This window comes from Gorilla gorilla, chromosome 2, assembly GCF_029281585.2.
Source record: "Gorilla gorilla gorilla isolate KB3781 chromosome 2, NHGRI_mGorGor1-v2.1_pri, whole genome shotgun sequence".
In the NCBI taxonomy this organism is placed as follows: domain Eukaryota; kingdom Metazoa; phylum Chordata; class Mammalia; order Primates; family Hominidae; genus Gorilla; species Gorilla gorilla.
The window spans coordinates 154,173,877-154,197,423 of record NC_086017.1 but is presented as its reverse complement, the minus strand read 5'-3'; the positions used below and the strand labels follow the sequence as shown (position 1 = coordinate 154,197,423).

General features: G+C 41.3%; 1 protein-coding gene across 1 annotated transcript in view; it reads right to left on the bottom strand.

Moving 5' to 3' along the window:
* The window catches only part of U2SURP (U2 snRNP associated SURP domain containing), a 91,041-nt gene that overhangs the window by 42,535 nt on the left and 24,959 nt on the right, over positions 1-23,547 (bottom strand). Inside the window, exons 3-7 of the mRNA XM_019024134.4 lie at positions 18,376-18,517; positions 14,046-14,140; positions 10,876-11,484; positions 1,707-1,751; positions 190-336 (exon numbers count right to left, since the gene is read on the bottom strand). Of these exons, the coding sequence (XP_018879679.1) occupies positions 190-336; positions 1,707-1,751; positions 10,876-10,920 (237 nt within the window). The 5' untranslated portion in view covers positions 10,921-11,484; positions 14,046-14,140; positions 18,376-18,517. The remainder of the gene's footprint in view (positions 1-189; positions 337-1,706; positions 1,752-10,875; positions 11,485-14,045; positions 14,141-18,375; positions 18,518-23,547) is intronic.

Sequence of the window (23,547 nt, the reverse complement as noted above, 5' to 3'; positions counted from 1 at the left end):
CTAAAATGAAATATCTCACATTTGAGCTAAAAAGATGTCCCTACATAAATGAGTTTACTGTTATCCCAAATACAAAAAGAATGCTATTTTCAAATAGAATAAGATGAAACACATACAAAACCAAATATTCGACCACTAAATTCAGTCAAAGACACATTAAAATCATTAACTATCCTTTCTTATCTTTACCTTATCTATACTCACTCTTGAGAGATTCTGATGAGGAGAATCACAAAGGCTTTCACGGGCACTTTCATTCCTATAATTATGTTTTCTTGGGCTCTTAGGTCGTGTCCGACTTGGCATATCACTATCTGAGGGTCCAGATGCATCCATCTTCAGGAAAAGTGAAACAAGAGAAAAAACCAAACCACACATACATACATATACAGCACTGAAAACTAGGAATAAGCCATGCCAGATATTGACAAATTTCATTGTACATTATCAAAATATCACATCCCTTAATATCACCATTGATTTCATCAAAAAAGTTCTTAAGAACAGGGAAAGTTTTCAATAACTCTAAATCACAAGCTTGAATTTTATATTGGTAACAGTTGTTTTCCTTGAAGTAACAGGTTCGTTACCTTCATTTTCAAGAAAATGTCTGCCAAAATCCCCAAGTCTGATTCACCATAGTTTGCCTGTCAGTCACTCCCAAGTAAAACTGGTGTTTCATGAAAAAAGCAGCTAGTTTCATTTCTCAACTCAAACAAACATCACATTTTGGTAAGCATAAGTGTTATACGTACTTCTTATTTTATCACACAGAATATTAAGACGAACTATACAAAAGATGAAGACAATAGTAATAATTTTTACTGCTTGCTGAAGTAGTAAAATAGTAGTAACTTTTACTGCTTCATCAAGCAGTAAAAATTATTTCTAATTATGCTAGTTTTTTAAGTGAAATTATTGTGCCTGGTGGGGAAGAATATAATGACTACAAGTATATTCTGGTGTCACCACCTTGATCTGTGCTGAAGTGCCAACAGTTTACCCACCAAATGCTTTTGCACCTCCAGCTACACTTGCATTAGTGCAAATGCCAAAATGGTGAAAAAGGCATAAATAATGCCTTAGTATTATTACAAAATAGTTTTGAATTCACAGACCCTTCTCAGAGATTCTCAGTGACTCCCAGGGGTCTTCAGACTACACTTTGAACACTGCTGTAATAACATATATTAAAAAAATACTTATTGTAGTATTATCTATCCAAAATGTTACTTGAAAGCTTTAAACAAAAAATATATGCCCATCAACAAAGAAATAACAAACAACTGCACCTCCCCACCACAGAACATTATGATGCCTTAAGAAAGAACAGATTAGAGCTGTAACAGTTTACCTGCAGGGATTTCCAACATATGTTTTGTGCGGTGAGAAAGGCATGTGCATAAGGCAATCCCATAGTCAAAGTATAAGTATAGATACGTTATGTATGTACAGATTTTTACACAATAAAAATCATAAGGAAATATACATACTAGGTTTCTAACATCGCTTCAGAGGGCTAAGTTATGCAAGCAGAACATAAAAAAAAAAAAAAAGGAAGGCGCCTAGAAAAAAAAGAGTAAAAGAAAAAAGCACATACAATATAATTGTATTTATTTGTCAAGTAAAATCATTGATGTAGGGATACATATGAGGAGAAATTAAATTTTAAAGGAAAAAAGACAAAGATTGCCTTCTATACTCACATGTGCATCTGAAGATCCAGATGAATGAACATCTGATGATCTCGTCTACAAGCAACAAAAATAAAAGTCAATCATTTAAAATGTCTTACACTAACAAAACATGTCTATCGTGGTATACAAACTTAGCGTTTCCTAACTTCTGGCAATATCTCCTCAGCTAATAAAACTGAGCAAAGGCAGTCTCTGACTTATGAAAAGATTGTGATACAAAGTAAATGTGTAAGTCATTTCTTTAAAATTCAGCCTGCATATTTCCAAAAATATAATAAACACTAGTGGGATATATATGAGGCACAATTACCTCTTTATAGTATACACTGGAAACCTAACCACCATTTTCACACAGAAGTTTTATGCAAAAGCTCTTCCTATTCATAGATGCACCGTTTACTGCCACAGCACTGCCCAGCAACTTCTTGGTCCACAGCACGAGAACTCTCTTCCTTTCTCTAACCACCCAAAGCCACATAAAGAAATCCACATATAAATCCTTGCTGTCTATTAAAAGGTACAAATTCTGCAAAGTTCCAGAAAATATTATCAAATCCCCAATAAGGCACCATTTACAACTCGTTTTAAGGGAGATGATTCAATAGCATGTCACAGGCTGCCTGGTGGCATGAGAAAGAGTTCATATAATATCTTCCAGTGATGTCAACTGTTAAAACTTCAACTTTTCTTAAGTGATCTACCTATCAGATTATACATGGTATGCAATAACTTGTTGTCACTACACATGTAAAGACAAAGATGACAAGCTGTAGGACTATTAACTAAATAATGTATGCTATCTTTCCGAAAGAAAGATTCTCCAAGAATTTTTACTTGGGGATCCAAAATATAACTGTCACTGAGCTGTTTTTATTTTTGAGGGTATACGGTAGTGAAATTTTACTTGTTTTTATTTATATATTTAAGCGTCAAATGTTCAAATGAAATCAAGAATATTGAGATCACAAATATCTCACCTGACCCCAACTCCCAGACCAGATGTCACATAAAGTACAAGATAAAATATTCGTTTAAGAGAAAAACTGAAGATTCATGTTATTTAAAAAAGAGCAAAGATCCATACAGTATTGTTTTATTTACATTGTCCAAACATAAGGCTAAGAACAGCGGGTAAGATTTTTACACTGAATCAATTTACTCCTCTGAACTCCACCGTATTGCGCATTAGCATAGGCAAAAATCAGCCCAGGACAACAGGACAACCAAGCACTGGGACCCCTCCCATCTCATTCTTTCTTTCGTTTTTTTTTTTTTTCTTGAGACAGAGTCTTACTCTGTCTCCCAGGCTGGAGTACAGTGGCGCGACCTCGGCTCACTGCAGCCGCCGCCTCCCGGGTTCCAGTAATTCTCCTCCCTCAGCCTCCTGGGTAGCTGGGAGTACAGGCACGCACCACCATGCCTGGCTAATTTTTGTATTTTTAGTAGAGACGGAGTTTTACCACGTTGGCCAGGCTGGTCTCGAACTCCTGACCTCAGGTGATCTATCTGCCTCAGCCTCTGAAAGTGCTAAGATTGCAGACATGAGCGACCGCACCTGGCCCCATCTCACTCTTTCTGTCCATGGTTTTTCTGTCCCCAACTTTTGTGTCCACCCTCATTTTCTTCTAGCGGCTAATCTTTCTTAAATGTCAAGGTGGTATAAAAGAAAATTTTTACTATTTATTAACTATGAAACATACTCTGAAACATACCTTGAAATACATAAATTTACAAATATCTAGAAATTTAAAAATCCAAAAGAATAAACAACTACTCTTACAAAAGAAAAACAAGTTCAGGCAAGAGGCTGAAGGGACTGAAAAAAATCAACTGCCTGGGCCAGGTGCAGTGGCTCACGCCTGTAATCCGAGCACTTTGGGAGGCCGAGGCGGGTGGATCAAGAGATGGAGACCATCCTGGCCAAACCTGGTGAAACCCCATCTCTACTAAAAATACAAAAATTAGCCAGGCGCCTGTAATCCCAGCTACTCGCTGAGGCAGGAGAATGGTGTGAACCCGGGAGGCAGAGCTTGCAGTGAGCTGAGATCGCACCACTGCACTACAGCCTAGGCGACAGAGACTCCATATCAAAAACAAACAATAGTAACAAAAAAAAAAATCAACTGCCTTCCAATACACCAGTATTAACTTGCTAAGCAACAAAAACATCCTAATCATAAAAGCAACAAAAAATATAAAAACATCTAGAAACCAATTTAAGAAATGTATATAGCCCTTGTGAAGAAAACAAAAACTTCGAGAAAAATCCAGTTACTCAAGCCACCTTTTCTAAAGATTCATATTACTGGATGGGAAAATTCAATATTAAGATAATGTCAATGACTCCTAAATTTCTTTACATATTTAATACAATTTCATTCAACAGCTCTAAATTCCAAAGGGAAATATTTGCAAGGGGGCAAGAGAATTGCCAAAACAATTCTAAAGTTCACCCAGAAAGAATAAGCATCCAAAAGAATAACTAAGAAAGAGCTATCCTTTCTTTAGTCTTTGATGCCACCACATCCAAATCATCACTTCTAGGATTTAAAAACAAAAGATACAAGAACCTAGACATTCTGCCTATTTCCATATAGTTAACTCTTCCCTGACTCCAAGTCATCAAAAGATGAAACTCTATAATCTTCAAGGATCTCACTTGCATAACCATTCACCAAATTAAATAATCTCTAATACAAAAATAATCAGTTCAAAAGTAACAATTTTGTCAGCTTTCAAAATTACACAATTTGATAAATTTGCAAACAGAGCAGTAACAGCATAGTGTAGCACAATGCACCGGTGTAGGACAATGCACCAGCTGATTTCAGTTAGCTTAAGATGTCACTAATCACATTTACTGCAAACCAGACATTTTCCACTGATACATACCTACAGCTACATAGCATTCAGCACGGAACTTTAACAGTTCAAACAGTAGTTAACACAATTTTTAAAAGAATAATCAACTTCTAAAGATAACAGTCAAGGTAAACAGTAAATATAGCACTACTTCAGAAGCTGAGCTTCTCCCTCTTCCTAACCTGGAACTGAACTGTATTATTTGTCTTGAGTTTGGCTTTTTATTTTTAACTGAAGAACACAAACCAATGATGCCTAAAGATCTACTGAAGTCGGCCGGGCGCAGTGGCTCACGCCTGTAATCTCAGCACTTCGGGAGGCCAAGGCGGGCGGATCACGAAGTCAGAAGAGATCAAGACCATCCTGGCTAACACAGCAAAATCCCGTCTCTACTAAAAATACAAAAAAATGGCCAGGCGCAGTGGCGGGCACTTGTAGTCCCAGCTACACAGGAGGCTGAGGCAGGAGAATGGCGTGAACCCGGGAGGCGGAGCTTGCAGTGAGCCGAGATAGCGCTACTGCAGGCCTGGGCGACAGAGCGAGACTCCGTCTCAAAAAAAAAAAAAAAAAAAAAATCTCTTGAAAGGACCCAAAAGCTGCTGGAGGGAGTGGCTCATGCCTATAATCTCAGCTACTAGGGAGGCTGAGGTGGGACGACTGCTCGAGGCCAGGAGTTCAAGACCAGCCTGGGCAATATAGCAAGAACCCCTGTCTCTGGGGAAAAAAAGAAAAGAAAAGAAAAACACAAAAGGAAGAAGTGAAAAGGCAGACTAAGGGAAGTTTGACACAATAAAGTAGCATACACAAGAGAAATTTATTTTAGGGCAGAGAAAGCAGACAGTACAAATGTGGGGAGGGACAGCAAGAAAATCCAAAAGGAAAAAAGATCATTCTGATGGCTGCTAAAGGGATAAAAGCGAAGCCAACTACACTACCTATTGCCCTATAGCTTGCTGGCTGAGAACAAAACTAATTTTCTTCTGGCTGCTCCAATTTTACTTCAAGTGAAAGCCCCACATCTGAGTTTCCAAATTAGCAAGCTATCCACAGCAACATTCCTCCAACACTACCATTCTGCCTAGTGAGCTCTCCATTCGTGTATCTGTCTCCTAATCTCCCACGTTTCTCCTCTCACCCTCTAAGAGAAGCAACTTTCATCTCCACAAGTTTAACAATCTCTCCTATAGGAAGCATAACACCACCTTAATTGTACTGTGCTGACTCTCTTCTACTAGACAGCATGCTCCTCAAAAATGGGTACATTCTTTTTTTTGAGACGGCGTTTCGCTCTTTTTGCCCAGGCTGGAGTGCAATGGCATGATCTCGGCTCTTGGCAACCTCCGCCTCCCAGGTTCAAGCGATTCTCCTGCCTCAGCCTCCCGAGTAGCATGTGCCACCATGCCCAGCTAATTTTATATTTTCAGCAGAGATGGGGTTTCTCCATGTTGGTCAGGCTGGTCTTGAACTCCCGACCTCAGGTGATCCACCCGCCTTGGCCTCCCAAAGTGCTGGGATTACAGGCGGGAGGCACTGTGCCCAGCCGCTAAAAACGAGCACATTCTTATTTAACATTTTCTAACTCAACATCAAGCACAAGATCTGGCAAGTGACAGAGTCTCAATATACTTGACTTGTCAGAACAAGTGCCTACCACCAAACAAAATTACACTCCACACTATCAACATACTATGCTGTCCACTCATTAACAACAGCTACCTAGCTTAATACCACTATCCAAGCCAAATCAAGGTATCCATCTTTAAAAAACATTCACAAAACCATTAATACAAGCACTATATAAAGTTAAATAACAAACCTAAGATGATTTTTTAAATTATTCAAAACACTACCAATACTACATGAAAAGTTGTAAGTACGCTCTGAATAACCTATAGTTTATCTAAACTGAGGAAGGGCCTTGTGAAAAAACTTAACTCAAGGAATATATGTCTAACACTACCATTAGCCTCAAGTGCTACTGACAAATGTATCTTGCTTTCAAAAACGTTATTTCAGCAAAATATCCAGCTTACAGCTGATGTGCAATAAAATGCTAAAACTACCTATACTAGAATGAGGCAAATTGTTTGTAATATTACTATTTTTGATTTTAATATCTTGTAGCAAGTTTTTCTTTTTATTCCAAAAATGATGGCTCCTTGAAAAAAAGGGTGGAGGGTAGAGGGGTAGATTACTTCAACTTGCATACTAAATGAGCTCTTCTCTCAATGATACCCAGTAAGGCAAATGGGTATCTTTCTTAGGTTTACTTTCCAAGGAAAACAAAGCTTCAGAAATAAAAAACAAAAAGTGAAAATAAAAACTGGACTTTCAGAAAACAATTCAATCCAGAAAGATAGGAATTATTTTTAAAATCATACCAACAGGCATATTCTAGCACCCGTGCTGCAGGTTCAAGTTTCGAAAAAGTATCAAACGAGAAAATGGAAGGAAGTTCAGTTCTACCTTCCAGACCAAAACAAAACCTTCTACCAAAAAAACTACCTTACATTTTAAGATAAGGTTACAACCATAAACCATAATAAAGATTCAGTTTAAAATTGGCAAACTGTTTGAAAGCCTGATTTTCAAGGTTTGTATTTTGTTTGGACTTTTTCATAAACTTTCAGGTACCACAAAAAATGAAAACTGGCAGTAATAAATACCTAAGGTTCACAAGCCTTGAACAGGTCCTCAGTTTACTTATTTCTTAAAAGTGATACTTTTTGTTAATCAGCAAAGGCAGTCAATCAAAACAGTTCCCAAAGCAATTCAGCACTGGATGTCCAAGGAAGCCTGTAGTATTTTCTGTTTTATCCATTCACCTAACTCAATTTTTGGCGATACAGCAAAAAAGAAAAAAAAAAAAAAAGCCATAGTCACAGAGTGAAATAGCAGGGCACACAATTACATTACATTAGCAATATTACCAGCACAGGAGATGGCAGAAGGAAAGAAAATACTACATTTTCTTCATATCCTAATTTTGCTGAGTAAGCAAACAACTGACAGTCAAAAATAGTAATTTTTTTATAAATTAAATTCTAAGGAAGTATGCTTAACAATTTTATAAGTAAACAATTACAGGCTCGCTCTCTCTCCTCTCAAAATGAAAGCTACTACATAACATCAACACCCCTCCCCAGCCAAGCAATATTTTAGACTAGTGATAAACAAACAAATGCACAGGAAAATTTTAGCTCATTTCTAGAACATTTGTTAAATGTCTACATCTGCCAGGCTCTAAAATGCAAAGCACAACAAAATTACACAGAAAATTAAAGTGCACAGGGGTCTCTTCATTAGGGACAATTATGAATAAAGGTAAGTCATTCAAGTACATACACATACATAAAGTATCATTTTAAAACTAGAAGCCAGGCACGGTGGCTCACGCCTGTAATCCCCGCACTTTGGGAGGCCGAGGCGGGGGGATCACAAGGTCAAGAGTTCCAGACCAGCCTGGCCAACAGATGAAACCCCGTCTCTACTAAAAATACAAAAATTGGCCAGGCGCCTGTAGTCCCAGCTACTCGGGAGGCTGAGGCAGAAGAATTGCTTGAACCCAGGAGGCAGAGGTTGCAGTGAGCTGAGATTGCACCACTGCACTCCAGCCTGGGCGACAAGGCAAGACTCCCTCTCAAAAAAAAAAACCCAACTAGAAGACCTGTAGAGGTTATCTAATTTAATCTTTTTATAATTAAGAAATGTTAATAATTTTGCCATATTGTACATTTTAAAATTAACATTTTCCCAACGTCTAGAAATATAATAAGCATCCCTATCCATATTAACGGGAATGTAACTACCAAAGAAAACGACGAATCATGAAACAGAAGTATCTGTTCACTCCATCTGTATTGTAAAATATAAGCCACTCATCTGTTCTTTCCAGAGGAAAGGAAATCAAACCAGATATCAAAGGCTAGAAATTCCAAATACTGTAGTATTAGCCAAAATGATCTTACAATTTCTCTAATAAATGATGTGTTAGAAATAAAAAGCAGGGAAGCAGGGTGGGGCACGGTGGCTCACGCCTGTAATCCCATCACTCTGGGAGGCTGAGGCGGGTGGATCACGAGGTCAAGAGATTGAGACCATCCTGGCCAACATGGTGAAACCCCGTCTCTACTAAAATACAAAAAATTAGCCGGGCGTACTGGCGGGCGCCTGTAGTCCCAGCTACTAGGGAGGCTGAGGCAGGAGAATCACTTGAACCCGGGAGGCGGAGGTTGCAATGAGCCGAGATTGTGCCACTGCACTCCAGCACTCCAGCACTCCAGCCTGGGCGACAGAGCGAGACTCTTTCACAAAAAAAGAAATAAAAAGCAGCTATCTGGGCAGTCATTATGACAGCTGATGACTTAGATTCCAAATCACAGGATTAAAATTTATCCTGACATTTTGAAAGCTAAGAACTTTTTATTTCCTCTAAAAACAAAAAAGAAGAGGGGAAAGAAATTAAGATTTATTATGTACTTTATAGACATTATCTCATTTGATCCTTATATCAACCATGTAAAAAAAGAATTATATCTACATTACAAATGAGGGAATTGAGGCTCCAGAGTTTAAGCAATCTGCCTTATTATCGCAAATATAATTAATTACCAAGTCAGGATTTGAACCCAAATCTCTTGTTAACAAAATTCATAATCTTCCCACTACATTATGCAGCCTCCAAATTAGTTAAGATATTCTGATTCCTTTCACAGACATCAGTAAGAAATCTGTTAATAGCATCAAGAGATTATAATCTAAGGCAATATAAACGGAAAAGATTACTGGATAATCCAATAATTTATTTATAGAGAACAGCCATACATTCAGTCATGAGAAGCACTATTTTAGAAGGAAGCCTGAACACAGACACTGAAATGTTTTCAATGTATCCAAGACCTCAAGGAGGGAATACTTAAAATATTACTTTGAGAAGAAACAAAAATTGTGAGGCTTATGCACGACTTATTATGAATGTAGCTAGCTTTAGTAATAGCTCCCTAACGGTATGTTCTTGTCAGGAGTCTGTTGAGAAGAGTTGGTAGAGCTCGCCCCCAAAGAGAGGGAGACGAGAAAATGTACTGAGGAGGGAAAAAAAAAAACTGACACAATACCTTGTAAAGAAGCCAAAACTGGCCCCTCACCAAAGTTTCTATGTAACTAAACGATGTCTGTTAAGACCATTACTAATTATGAACTAATTATTTTGGTGTACATCGTTCACCAAATGGCATAAACAGTCGGATTAGAGAAAGCAAGTAGAAAACGAGTTATGATGTTTCTCAACTGTAAACGCAAGCTTCTCTCCTACCGTAAATTTAACTTTCTAATAGCCGATTTACAGTCACACACTCTTTAAGATGTAACAGTCCCTAGCACCTGAAAGTGTTACACACTTTCTTGCATCAGCATCGGAAAGTTTAACTACCTCGTGGCAGTACCAATTACTTTTAATATATTCGAGACCAAAAACCCAAAACAAAAAACGATTAAATGTCCCGCCCAAGATGGCAACTAAGAACCCAACCGTACTAATGCTTAACTACTACCACAGCTCACTGGTTTCACAATACGTGCCCAGGGTTCCCTGTAAACACAAATGCAATTTACTAATCGTATGTAGCTTACAAGTCTACGGAGCTTCTCTTTTCACTGTTTCTTCAACATGAAGAAAGAGACCACGAGTCCTCTACCCTCAAAAGTGCTTTTTACTTCCCGTTAAGGTAAAGACCACGTGTAGAGTGTACATTAACCTTGGCTATGCAGCACTGCAAAGGAGAGCTGCTCCCGCCTCTGCATTTCCCACTCCGCGTCTTTGCCCTAGTGGTCCTCCCCTCACAGCTGGCGACCCTAGAGGTTATTCATTCCTTGGAGGGAAACTGAGAGAGGCCGGAAGTGAGTGAGATCCAAAACCAAGAAAAAAGCAGCAGACATTTAAGCACCGGGAAGCGATTCCCGCCTCTCTCCCAGGCGCTGTCTGGCGGCCTCAGGGCGCAGGAAGCTGAGATACAGGAGAGCGTTTTCACGGCTTCGGACCTCAATCTGAATTCCTGATTTCACTCCAATGCCAAGCGCGGGCCGAAGCACTCACGCCTCCACCCCCTGGGCACGCCAGTCTCGAGATGAATCCCGGCTGGGACTATGGGGAGATACCAGGCCTCTCAACCTGCGCACCACGGTGCGGCGGCGCCCGGGCCTACCGTCGCGACTAGAATGCAGACCCCAATCCCAATCGCCTCTCACAGGCCAGAAGCGTCTGTGGGCCCCAGACGACAGTGGTAGATCCGCTGACTTACGAAATTTTGTCAGAAATTACCTTTGAACTGGCCTTCTGAGATCCGCCTGGCGTTTTGTCCGCCATCTTGAGCTTTGCCCCTCCTTCGGCGGCGGCAGCAGCACGGGCGAGTCGAGCACCGAAAGAGCGGATCTCAGTGAAGCCCGCCAGAGGTGCCTGCAAGGCTGAATAGTCGACTGTCGAGATAGCGACCTTAGGGGCAGCCGCTCACGTGACTTCCGGTGTCAGTAATTTCCTCAGCCGCGCTCACTCCGCTACTTTTCCTGGGAGTCACGGTGCTTGGTCGCGTTATTGGGTCCGGGAATTCAGAGAATCTCCTTGTGCAGGGCCAGCTGATACTTCACTCTCTTATCCCAACGCCAACCCTTGATAGATGCGAACCAGTCGTATTTCCTTTGTGGGAAAGGAGTCGCTTTTTAAAGACGTGCACTGGCCATCTAGGGAGGAGCTTTTACTTCAACTCAAAATAGGACTGGAGCTGGCGCTCGATGGACGGAAACGCTGTTCTTGCCGCTTCGGCAGCTCCCATGCTGGTGGGAGAGGCAAACTTGCAGTCTGCTCATCTTAAGATGGTGAATGTTGAGATAGGGTTGCTCCCGAAAAGCCGAGAAGAGGAGCGTTTGACCCAACCTGAGGGTGATCCGATAGACACTCTTTAGGGCGTCTGCAGAGTGGGTGCGCGTGGAGACAGTCAATAAGAGAAAATCGTACATACAGACGGTATTCTAAATCTAGCATGCATGTAAAGTTGTGTGACATTTTAAAGATTACATTTTACACTTTAGTATTGTTTTCATTTTTAATCACATAAATGGGGGAACACCATATTAAACTTTTCTGAACTTAGTACTTTTTAAAAAAGTTCTTAATCAGGGCCTAGATTCAAAGACGGAAAGCTTGCTTGAGAAAGCCATGCCTGAATCAGGCCAGGCAAGGAAAGAAAGGACATTCCAGACAGAGGGAGTAATTGAGGTAAAAGCCTGTGGCATGAATCAGTACAGCCGATCGTGCAGGTCACCTAAAGCAGTCGTTTTATTAGACCAGGTGTGGGGAGGGACGTGGTTGGACAGGGGTGCGAGTGCAGGTTCACACAGCGCCCTGAGGTCACCATCGTGCTTAGGAGTTAGAATTCTGTTCTCAGAATGAAGATAGGCCTTTAGCAAGGTTGAAATGGTCAGATTTTTATTGTAAAGTATTGCTCTGAGGACTAGGGTGGGAGTGGAGGGCGTTTGTGGACCTCTCCCTAAATCATTTATTCGAAATATTTTTGAGCCCCGTTTTGTGTGTAAAAGCCTGCCCAAAGTGTTGTAGGGCTTACAGAGACAAATAAACATGCACTGTCTTCATATGATTTAAAACTTAATGAGAAATGGAGGAGACAAGGAAACCGCAAACTGATACTATGCATAATTAAATTGATGCTGCAAGGAAGGATCAATAGCTGAGGGACCTCTGAAAGAAGTAATTAATTCTGAGAATAGGAGTGAGGAAAAGAGACGGGGCGGGGCAGGGGGGGTGGTCATAGAGAAGAAAGCATTTGAACCAGCTCTGAAAAAGTAGAATTCTGTTGAATGGCGGGGGTGGGGAGCGAGGGAAGCACTTAGAACAGGATCTGACACAAGGCTGGCCCTCAAGAAAGATTAACAGACATATATGCCAGCCACTAAGGAATCAGCAGGCCAGGCCTCCTATTCTCTGTGAGGGTATGAGGGTAGAAGAACAGACAGTAAACAAGAAATGATCTGAAAGTGACAAGTGCTACACATGAAATTAGAATGACTTGCACCCTCCAACCCAATTGAATTTACTTCTACTGCTGGATTCTGTCATACTTTTTCAGTTCTGGGCCTCTTCCCTCAACCTTGCCCTGCCCTCTCATTGAAGTCTAATCCAATTCTACTCTGGGTGAAGATGTCCCTTCCTCCAGGAAGGCTTAGAGTCCTCCCTCCCCACCAATCCTAAATCAGAGACCCTTCTGTTTCCAAGGAACTTATACTTTACCACTTTGAAGAGCTCAGCACACTAGATCTTAACAGGGTTTTGTTTTGTTTTGTTTTGTTTGTTTTGAGACGTCTCGCTCTGTCGCCTAGGCTGGAGTGCAGTAGCGTGATCTCAGCTCACTGCAAGCTCCGCCTCCTGGGTTCATGCCATTCTCCTGCCACACCCTCCCAAGTAGCTGGGACTATAGGTGCCCGCCACCACGCCCGGGTAATTTTTTGTATTTTCAGTAGAGACGGGGTTTCACCATGTTAGTCAGGATGGTCTCCATCTCCTGATCTCGTGATCCACCCACCTCGGCCTCCCAAAGTGCTGGGATTACAGGCGTGAGCCACCGCGCCCAGCCTAGATCTTAACTGTTTATAGGATTAGAAAGTGAAATCATCAGCTGAGATGAAGAGGAGAAGTGGGACTGGGTATGCCTTGTGGTGTTCTGACAATGCCACAGGCTGATTTTGTCACTAGAAAGTGAATATGTGTAGCTTTTCAGTCAAATCCCCAAAGTCCTACTTATTTTAAAAATAATTTTTACTAAATACTCCTAAAGAGTCAAAAACAAAAGAATGCAGACTTCTTTCCTCTCTTCTTTTTTATATTGTAAGCCCCAAAGCAAGTCAGACAAATGTGATGTGACTAGAAATAATACGGGCCTTTATTAAGGGTTAAGTACGCTTTTAAAAATTCAAAATCATTGCCAGGTACAGTGGCTCAGGCTTGTACTCCTAGCACTTTGGGAGGCCAAGGCGGGCAGATCAAGGCAGGCAGATGGCTTGAACCCATGAGTTCGAGACCAGCCTGGGCAACATGGCAAAACCTTATTTCTACAAAAAAAATTTAAAAATCAGCCAGATGTGGTGGCATGCATCTGTAGTCCCAGATAGGAGGCTGAAGTGGGAGGACCACCAGAGCACTGGGAATCTTGCCATTGCCCTCCAGTCTGGGCAACAGAGTGACCCTATCTCAGGAAAAAAAAAAAAAAAAAAAATGAACATCACAATTATGAGTAAGAATTCTTGATACGTGAAATTCTGGCCCTATTACGTCATGAAATTCTGGCCCTATTACTCAAATTACAAATTCAGGAAAGTGAAATAGCATGAAAATAATCCAAATGGAATCTGAATAATTAGATTAGTGCTAAGGGACTACACATAAACAGTAAGAATCATGCAATTTACTGCAACTAGTATTACCTTTTTACAATTACACTAAAACCATGCCATTTTTCTCTTCCCGATGTGTTGATTCTCTGGTGCCCACACCTGCCATTTGTTTTTAAGGCTTCTCCCTGCAGCAGATACGTTCAAGAGAAATTACAAAGTAGTGCCATATACAATACTGAGATGTTTTGTTTGGTTCATTCAGGGAGACTTTTTCTTTGAAATTTGAGCTAGCATTTTAAAACAGAGATTTTACATAAAACTCAGGGTTTCTAGCCTTTCTTGAAAAATGGGGAAGTCTGGCAACACTGGGGGACAATCCAGGTGAGGTGGCCTGCAGCGACTTCTAGGGAAGGGGGCTATGCACACCAGTTTAGCCACCAACTCATCATACACGGTGGACAAATTCCCCATACCCAGCCTGCTTGTAGGCATTTCAGTTTTCTACTTCTGATGTACAGTGTAATTCTCACCTGGGGTGATGATCAAAACATTACCAACCAGTTCCCCCAGGCACCAACCAGAATTGACTTGTTAGTAAGGTACAGGAGACTCAGTGCCTAGGGCTCACAATAATTTTTAGACCTCCCCACCAAAAATGTTTTGATTTCTTTAAGGAGGAAAAAAGTGGAGTGGAGAAAGTATTTAACAATACAAACAGCTGTGGAACCTGTGCATGCTGAAAGATAGAGACCTTAAAAAATGATTGCCCCAAAGCTACAGCCTCCTGTATTGTGCCAATGGACTGCTCCTACTTGGTGGCATTTTCATTCTAGACAGTTTTTAAACAGTTTTTCCCTGCTCTCTGGGTTTCAGGATATAGGCTGGTAAAAGGAACACTCCATTTGCTTCTTTGGCATTTATTGAGTTTCTAGCTTGTGCTAGGCTCTGAAGAAAGAAGATAAAAGGAGAGACAACTAAAAATCAGACTTAATGTCTTCTGCTAAGACAGATCCTAGCTGCTTCTAGGAATAATTAGGAAACAGCCTTCACGGAGGTGTGGTCGGTGTGGAATGGAAAATTCCTTCTGCTGCACTTGACTGCCTGCCCCACACCCACCCCACAACCTAAGTGTTATGAATAAGGTTTTAGTAGCAACAGCAGCTGCTCCCCCTTTCTCACACACACAAAAATTACCTGACTCACTTATTGATTATATACAGATTCCTTTGACAATAATAATTAGCAGTGGCAGCCAGGCGCAGTGGCTCACGCCTGTAATCCTAGCACTTTGGGAGGCCAAGGCAGGCGGATTGCCGGAGCTCAGGAATTCGAGACCAGCTTGGGCAACATGGTGAAACCCCTTCTCTACTAAAATACAAAAGAAATTAGCTGGGCATGGCGGTGTGCACCTGTAGTCCCAGCTACTCAGGAGGCTGAGGCAGGAGAAATGCTTGAACCCAGGAGGCAGAGGTTGCAGTGAGCTGAGATCACGCCACTGCACTCCAGCCTGGGCAACAAAGCGAGACTCCGTCTCTACAAAAAAAAAATAATAATAATAATAATTAGCAGTGGCATTTTTTAAAAAATGATGTCAAAAAGTATATAGCCCAAGAACACACTGGTGCCATGTTGAAAATAATAGAAATTGCCATTTTAACTATGATCCTAGTGAGAAGGAAACCTTTACTGTGTAGGAATTATTTTATCAACAAGGTTAATAAAATCTAGGAGTGTCCAGATGGCGTACTGTGGAAATGGAAATGAGCGTTCCTGAGTGTGTGTGTGTGTGTGTGTGTGATAAAGGAGGACTCAAGGTTCCTGTGGCAGGTCATGAGAACCAGCACACGGCAAATCTGGGGAGCTCTCTCTTGCCATGGCCAGGCAACCCAAAGGTGGGCTTGACTTGGACCTCCAAAGATAAGGCCTCACTTAACTTGTGACCTGGCTTTGGCCAGTGCGAAGCGTACATAGCCCCATATTTACTGAAACTCACGAGACAAGACCAGGTAATATTAAAGGCTGGGTGGAGAATGAAGTTATGAAAAGAAAATGAAAGAAGACTTTCCCTTATCAATTTCATCTGTTAATAACAAAAGTTGTTAGTAACAGTGGTCTTAAAACACATAAGGCTTTATTTTGACATTGCTATAGTGGTAAGATTCTATCAAAACAACATGGCACACCTTTCTTCTTTTTCAAGTTTTGTTCCATTTCCTTCACATTAACTTTGCATTATTTCCTGTTACTTTAATTGTTAGGTATTTTGTCTTTTCTGTAGTTACTGTGATTATAGTAAGTTTTTGTATTTATGTATGTCCTAAATAAGCTCTTTATTGATATATTAATGTTGTGTAATGTGTTTACTGAATTCTTTTATTATTTACATAGGTTTTCAGTTTATTCCCTTGAACTTTCAGGTATACAATCATATTTGCAAATAATTACCAGTTTGCCTCCTCCTTTCCCATTTTTATACTTTTTTATTGTATAATTACATTAGCCAGTACCCCCAGAATAATGTTAAGAGTGGTGCTAATGAACATGCTTGTCTTTTTTTTTTTTTTTTTTATCGAGACGGAGTCTCTCTCTGTTGCCCAGGCTAGAGTGCAGTGGCACGATCTCTGCTCACTGCCAGCTCCGCCTCCCGGGTTCACGCCATTCTCCTGCCTCAGCCTTCCGAGTAGCTGGGACTACAGGCGCCCGCCACCACGCCCAGCTAATTTTTTGTATTTTTAGTAGAGATGGGGTTTCGCCGTGTTAGCCAGGATGGTCTCGATCTTCTGACCTCGTGATCCGCCCGCCTTGGGCTCCCAAAGTGCTGGGATTACAGGCGTGAGCCACCGCGCCCGGCCGAACATGCTTGTCTCATTCCTGACTCTAATGAGATGATTTTAGTATTCTTATGAGGATAAGGATAACTTTTTGGGTTGTACCTTGAATTGTACATTAATTTTTTTTTAGCTCACTGTGGAACTGAATAGAATTTAAAACTCTCATAAGAAAACTAAGGGATTGTGAGGATACACCAAAGAATGCCAATGGTCACACAGCCCTGTTAGAGAAACATTGTTAGAGGCTTGTGTCAAGACAAACCAGGACATCTCCCTGACTTGGGAAAATAAGGGAACAAAGTAGAAATGTCCCACTCTGCACACCAGTGAAAATGAGCAGTGTGGAACGCAGATTAGGAGGACAGGTAGAAATCTGTATAGTTTCCTATTGTTGCTGTAGCAAATTACCACAAAGTTAGTGGCTTACAGCAACTCAGATGTATTTTATAGCTCTGGGGGTCAGAAATATAAAATGTACCACCAGGCCTGTGCTTATTTTGGAGTCTCTAAAGAATAATCCTTTTCTTTCCCCTTCCCAGCTTCTAGAATTCACCTGCATTCCTTGGTCTGTGGCCCTCTCCTCCATTAGCATCTTCTGACACTTGCCTCCACCCTTATCTCTTCTCCAACTCTGCTCCCTCCCTCTTATAAGGACCCTTGTGATTACATTGGCTCTACTATGACAATCCAGGATAATCTCCCGTCTCAAGAGCCTTAATCACAGCTGCAAAGTCCGTTTGCCATGTTAGGCAATATATTTGCAGGTTCTGGGGATTAGGGTGTGGACATCTTTGGAGGGCCATTATTTAGTTTACCATAGGATCTATAATGAACTTTCTGTTTCTGTATTTTGTCCCTGGCTGAAAGGACACAGCTTTGATCCCACCAGAGAACTGACTTGGGAATGGTCCTAATAAATATAGTCATCTTTAATCAGTTGAGTTCTGAAATCATTACTTGGGAATTCAATGGGTAGAAGGTTTGGTTCCAGTGAGGATGGGATAAGAAAGGTCCCTGTTGTCAAAGGGCTTGCAGGGCATAAAAGACTCCCAGATGTATCACAATAAGATGCTAAGAAGTACAGGCTGAAATTTTAGTTTGATTTGTTCACTGCTGCATCTACAATACCTAGAACAGACTAAGCACCATGCAGGTACTCAATGAATATTTGTTAAGGAATGAAATCAGCACCAGAAACAGTTTTATGGAAACACAGGAGAAGATTGGTTTGGGAGAAGTCAGGAAAGACCTAATGAAGGATACTCTAGAACCACTGGGAGTGTCTGTCCAGTTCTCAAGATTTCACCTCTGGGGTTAATTAACTTCTGAGAGGGCAGGATGAAGACCTTAGCACAGTGTTGCCTCACTTTAAGAAGATTCCAATTATGCTAATTTGAAACATACTTAAAAGTCTCCCCTTAAGTACCAATTGTGAAATAATACAGATCCCCTTTCATGCCCAATTTTTGCTTTTTTTTTTTCCTTCAAGAATTGAGTAATTTCTATGCAGGCAGGCATAGAAATTACAAACATCATTTACTATTTTGCCACGTGGTGGCGCTGCTGCCACTCGTAAACAAAACACCCACCTTTGGTACATTTTCTGTGAACACACACAGAGTGATCTTGGTGCTCTTGCCACACTTGTTACAATTCAGACTCCTTCTAACTTCCTGTTGTCAATCAAGCTCTCCTTGAGCAATGATGCTTGTCCTGGTGCTGAAAAACGTGCTAAAAAATAGACAGGAAGTTAAATGTAATTTTAAAAAATCATGGCATACTGTGTTGTTCATTTACTAGAAAACAGTATGCAAAACATCAGGTCTAACAAAAATATGAGAAATAACTTTAGAGATCATCTCCCTACAGTCAGGCTTGCTCTGTTTCAGGAGGGCAGGGATGCCACTGAATCCCAGCATCCTGCACAATGCCTAGCACAGAGTAGACAAAAAATAAATATTTGTTGAATAAAAAATGAACATGGAAAAAGATGACTGCCCTATAGCTCCCAACAATATTACCTCACCTTTACCCCTACACAGACTAATAACAAGTTTCTAAAATCAAATTCCAAATTCTTAGGACAAGGTTCTGAATAGTCCAACTGGGGCTAACCGCTCATTCTTGGTCTAATCAATTGTGCCCAAAGAAAGTCCAAATGGCCCTCAGAGGCTCGCTGTGGAATGAGTGAAGATTTCGAAGGTGGGGCAAAACTGTCGATTGTATGAATAATAGATTTCAGATGCATATACAACTACTTTTCAAATGTTTGGAGATGCTGCTGTGATTGATAGGCTATTATATTTCTCATTGTGATAAATACACATAACTTAAAATTTACCATTTTAGCAATTTTAAGTGTACAGTTCGGTGGCTTTAAGTACATTCACATTGTTGTGCAACCATTGCTACCATCGATCTCCAGAACTTTTTCTCCTTCCCAAATCGGAACTCTGTACAGTAACTTCCCTTTCCTCTCTCCCCTTGGTCCGGCAACCTCCATTCTACCTTCTGTCTCTATGAACTTAACTAGTCTAGGTACCTTACATAAATGGATTCATACAGTATCTGTCCCTTTGTGATTAGCTTATTTCACTCAGCATAACGTCTTCAAAGTTCATCCATGTTGTAGCATGTGTCAGAATTTCCTTCCTTTTTAAGTCTGAGTAATATTCCATTATATGTCCATACCACAATGTTTATCCATTCATATGTCCACGGGCACTTGAGTTGCTTCTAGCTTTGGCTATTGTGAATACATAGTCCTATGAATGTTGTCAAAACATTCTTGAACTTAAAGCACCTCTTGTCATTATGTATGCTCTGAATAAGTCGTCCTAAAAATACACCTACTATCATGTGGGGATCAGCAGAAAGACTGCCCTTAAAGGAGTCTTCATGCTTGACATCTTTTTAAATCTTAGAGCAGGAATATTGATATGGAAGGGGGGCAGGGAAGTGCTGGGAAGGGAAGGGCAGATCCCTGGTGAGGACTCCACCCCCGGGCCTGTGCCCATGGACCTAGGTGAGGACAAGCATTTTAGTTTTCCTGTCCAAATGTTCCATTTCCCAAGACCACCTTGGCCCCACCATGCCCCCATCCTGTGCTTATAAAAACCCCCAAGACCCTAGCAGGAGACACATAGGCGGCTGGACGTCGAGAGAAGCACATCAGTGGAGGAACACACAAGCGGCTGGACTTTGAGAGGTACACATCCACAGGAACTCACATGCCACTGACTGGTAGAAGCAGAACGGCTTAGAGTTTGGCTGGGGCAGTCGGAGGAAAGCCCAGGCCACAGAGCAGCCTGACTCCAGGGGAAAACCTTCCCACTCCATCCCTCTTATAACTTCCCCCTTCTGCTGAGAGTTACCTCCACTCAATAAAACCTTGCACTCATTCTCCAAGCCCGGTGTGATCCGATTATTCTGGTACACCAAGACAAGAACCCAGGATACAGAAAGCCCTCTGTCCTTGCAACAAGGTAGAGGGGCTAATTGAACTGGTTAACACAAGCCGCCTATAGGCAGCAAAACTAAAAAAGCACACGGTAGCACGTTGGGGCTTCAGGAGCTGTAAACATCCACCCCTAGACACTGCCATGGGGTCAGAGCCCCACAACCTGCCCGTCTGTATGCTCCCCTAGAGATTTGAGCAGCAGGGCACTGAAAAAGCGAGCCACTCCCCCGTCACACGCCTTGCAAGGGGGACAAGGGAACTTTTCCCATTTCAGTATCTTCAGAGGAGAGGACTTAGTGTTGTGGTTGCGTTGTTTTGTTTTGTTTTATTTTGTTTTGTTTTGTTTTGGTTTTGTACAGTCTCGCTCTGTTGCCCAGGCTGGAGTGCAGTGGTGTGATCTTGGCTCACTGCAAGCTCCGCCTCCTGAGTTCACGCCATTTTCCTGCCTCAGCCTCCCGCGTAGCTGGGACTACAGGAGCTCGCCACCACGCCCGGCTAATTTTTTGTATTTTTAGTAGAGATGGGGTTTGACTGTGTTAGCCAGGATGGTCTCGATCTCCTGACCTCGTGATCTGTCCGCCTCGGCCTCCCAAAGTGCTGGGATTACAGGCGTGAGCCACCGCGCCCAGCCGTGGTGCATCTTAAAATTATTTTTTGGGAAAAAGGAATGATGCCAATTAAAATCGTCCTCCTGGATTACTTAAGCCCAGGAGTCTGAGGCTGCAGTGAGCTATGATCACAGCACTGCACTCCAGCCTGGGCAATGGAGCAAGACCCTGTCTCGAAAAAAAAGAAAAAATAATCCTCCTGGAGAAGAGCAGACCTGAGGAAGCTATGGGAGCTGTTGACAAGGAACAAAGACTTTTTCCTTGTGACCACTTAAGCAGAGAAGAAAGCTTTGGCAAGAGGCACAAAGCAACAGATTTTTATTTCAACCCAATGTACAAAATAATTTTTTAAACTCTAAAGCTTTTTCCTTGTTTAACAAGAGAACAATCTACCTTAATGAAAATGAGTATTTGTGTGTGAAGACACATAGACAGATGCTGACTGATTTAGAAAGGATTCCAGAATTTGGGGAAAAGCTGCAGCATTTAAGCTATGTGTGACTTATAAGACTTCTTTTTACCCCCAACATTCTCTGTTTTTCTAATGACTGAAACATCAGTTAAAAAAAAAAGTCAAAAGTGGCCACAGTTGTAAAGTTTCAAAAGTAAGTAATTAATCAGTGTAAACTTGCTTTGCTATCTGTTTTAGTCCGTTTTCACACTGCTATAAATAACTTCCCTGACACTGGGTAATTTATAAAGGAAAGAGGTTTAATTGAATCATAGTTCCAAATGGCTGGGGAGGCCTCAGGAAACTTACAATCATGGCAAAAGGGGAAGCAGGCACAACTTACATGGCGCCAGGCGAGAGATTAATGCTGCAAAGGGGGAATTTCCAAACACTTTTAAAGCCATCAGCTCTTGTGAGAACTCCCACACCATCATGAGAACAGCATGGGGAAAAGCTTCCCCGTAATCCAGTCACCTCCCACCAGGTCCCTCCGGGATTACAATTCGAGATGAGATTTGGGTGGGGACACAAAGCCAAACCATATCACTATTAGTGCCATATCCTCCAGATGAAGTTGGAATCTGATATGCTATCTATTCAATGCTGTTAAGAAAGCCACACAACTCTCAGAGGGGGAAACATTATCTAACATTGTAGGGACAGGAGCCACAAAAGATCACCAGGCAAACTTGGGCCTAAACTAAAGGGTCCCTCCTCTCATTTGTATATTAAACTAGGAAAATACCCTGATAAATCCAGCTCAAAATTATGCAGATATCAGAGCCTTGTTCCATTTCTGGTTAATAAGAATTAATTACTCCAATTTGTCCAGTTTACTGGACTTTGAATTTTAGTTTTTCTCCTGTGATTTCTCATTTCCCTTTTCATTAAAACTTGTGGAAAAATGCTTCAAGAAGCTGTGGGTGGGCCAGGCGCAGTGGCTCATGCCTGTAATCCCAGCACTTTGGGAGGCCAAGGCTGGTGGATCATGAGGTCAGGAGTTCGAGACCAGCCTGGCCAAGATGGTGAAACCCTGTCTCTACTAAAAATACAAAAATTAGCCAGGCGTGGTGGCGCACACCTATAGTTCCAGCTACTTGGGAGGCTGAGGCAGGAGAATCGCTTGAACCCAGGAGGCAGAGGTTGCAGTCAGCCGAGATCATGCCATTGCACTCCATTTTCGGCGACAAGAGTGCAACTCGGTCAAAAAAAAAAAAAAGAAAAGAAACTGTGGGTAAGCAGACAATTCTTACACTTCATAGTTGGAAAATAAATTGGTACAACCTCCCTTAAATGTCTATTTGGCCATAGCTATCAAAATGTGAAGTGCTCATACCCTTTAACCCAGCAATTCTACTTGTAGGAATTTACCTTCTAGATGCACTCTCACATAGGTAAAGAAGGTGTGCAGCAAAAGACCAAAAATGCCCTTAATATCCATCAATATGGGACTTTTTTAATTAAAAGTATTATAATTCTAACAAGCAGTAAAATTTTCCCCTTTCATGTACAAAGATCATTAAATCTATAACCTATTTCTTCTTAGAAACCAGTGAAAATGTACTAAAAAATGTGGCATTGAACACGTTATTAATGTCAACTAATACTGACATTACTAATATTCAAAGATTATTGTCATCAAGCATCCACAAGGCTCTACTTGTCTTTTTGTAAAAATAAAATCAAAATTATTCTCAGCTTATTTCAAAACTGTCGTGATAAAGTGACATTACACTGGTGCAGAAGTGATTGCGGTTTTCCCATTGAAAGTAATGGCAAAACGGCAATCACTTTTTTTCTTTCTTTCATTTTATTTTATTTTTTATTATACTTTAAGTTTTTAGGGTACATGTGCACAACGTGCAGGTTACATATGTATACATGTGCCATGTTGGTGTGCTGCACCCATTAACTCTTAATTTAACATTAGGTATATCTCCTAATGCTAATCCCTCCCCCTTCCCCCTACCCCACAACAGGCCCCGGTGTGTGATGTTCCCCTTCCTGTGTCCATGTGTTCTCATTGTTCAATTCCCACCTATGAGTGAGAACATGCGGTGTTTGGTTTTTTGTCCTTGCGATAGTTTGCTGAGAATGATGGTTTCCAGCTTCATCCATGTCCCTACAAAGGACATGAACTCATCATTTTTTATGGCTGCATGGTATTCCACGGTGTATATGTGCCACATTTTCTTAATCCAGCCTATCATTGTTGGACATTTGGCTTGGTTCCAAGTCTTTG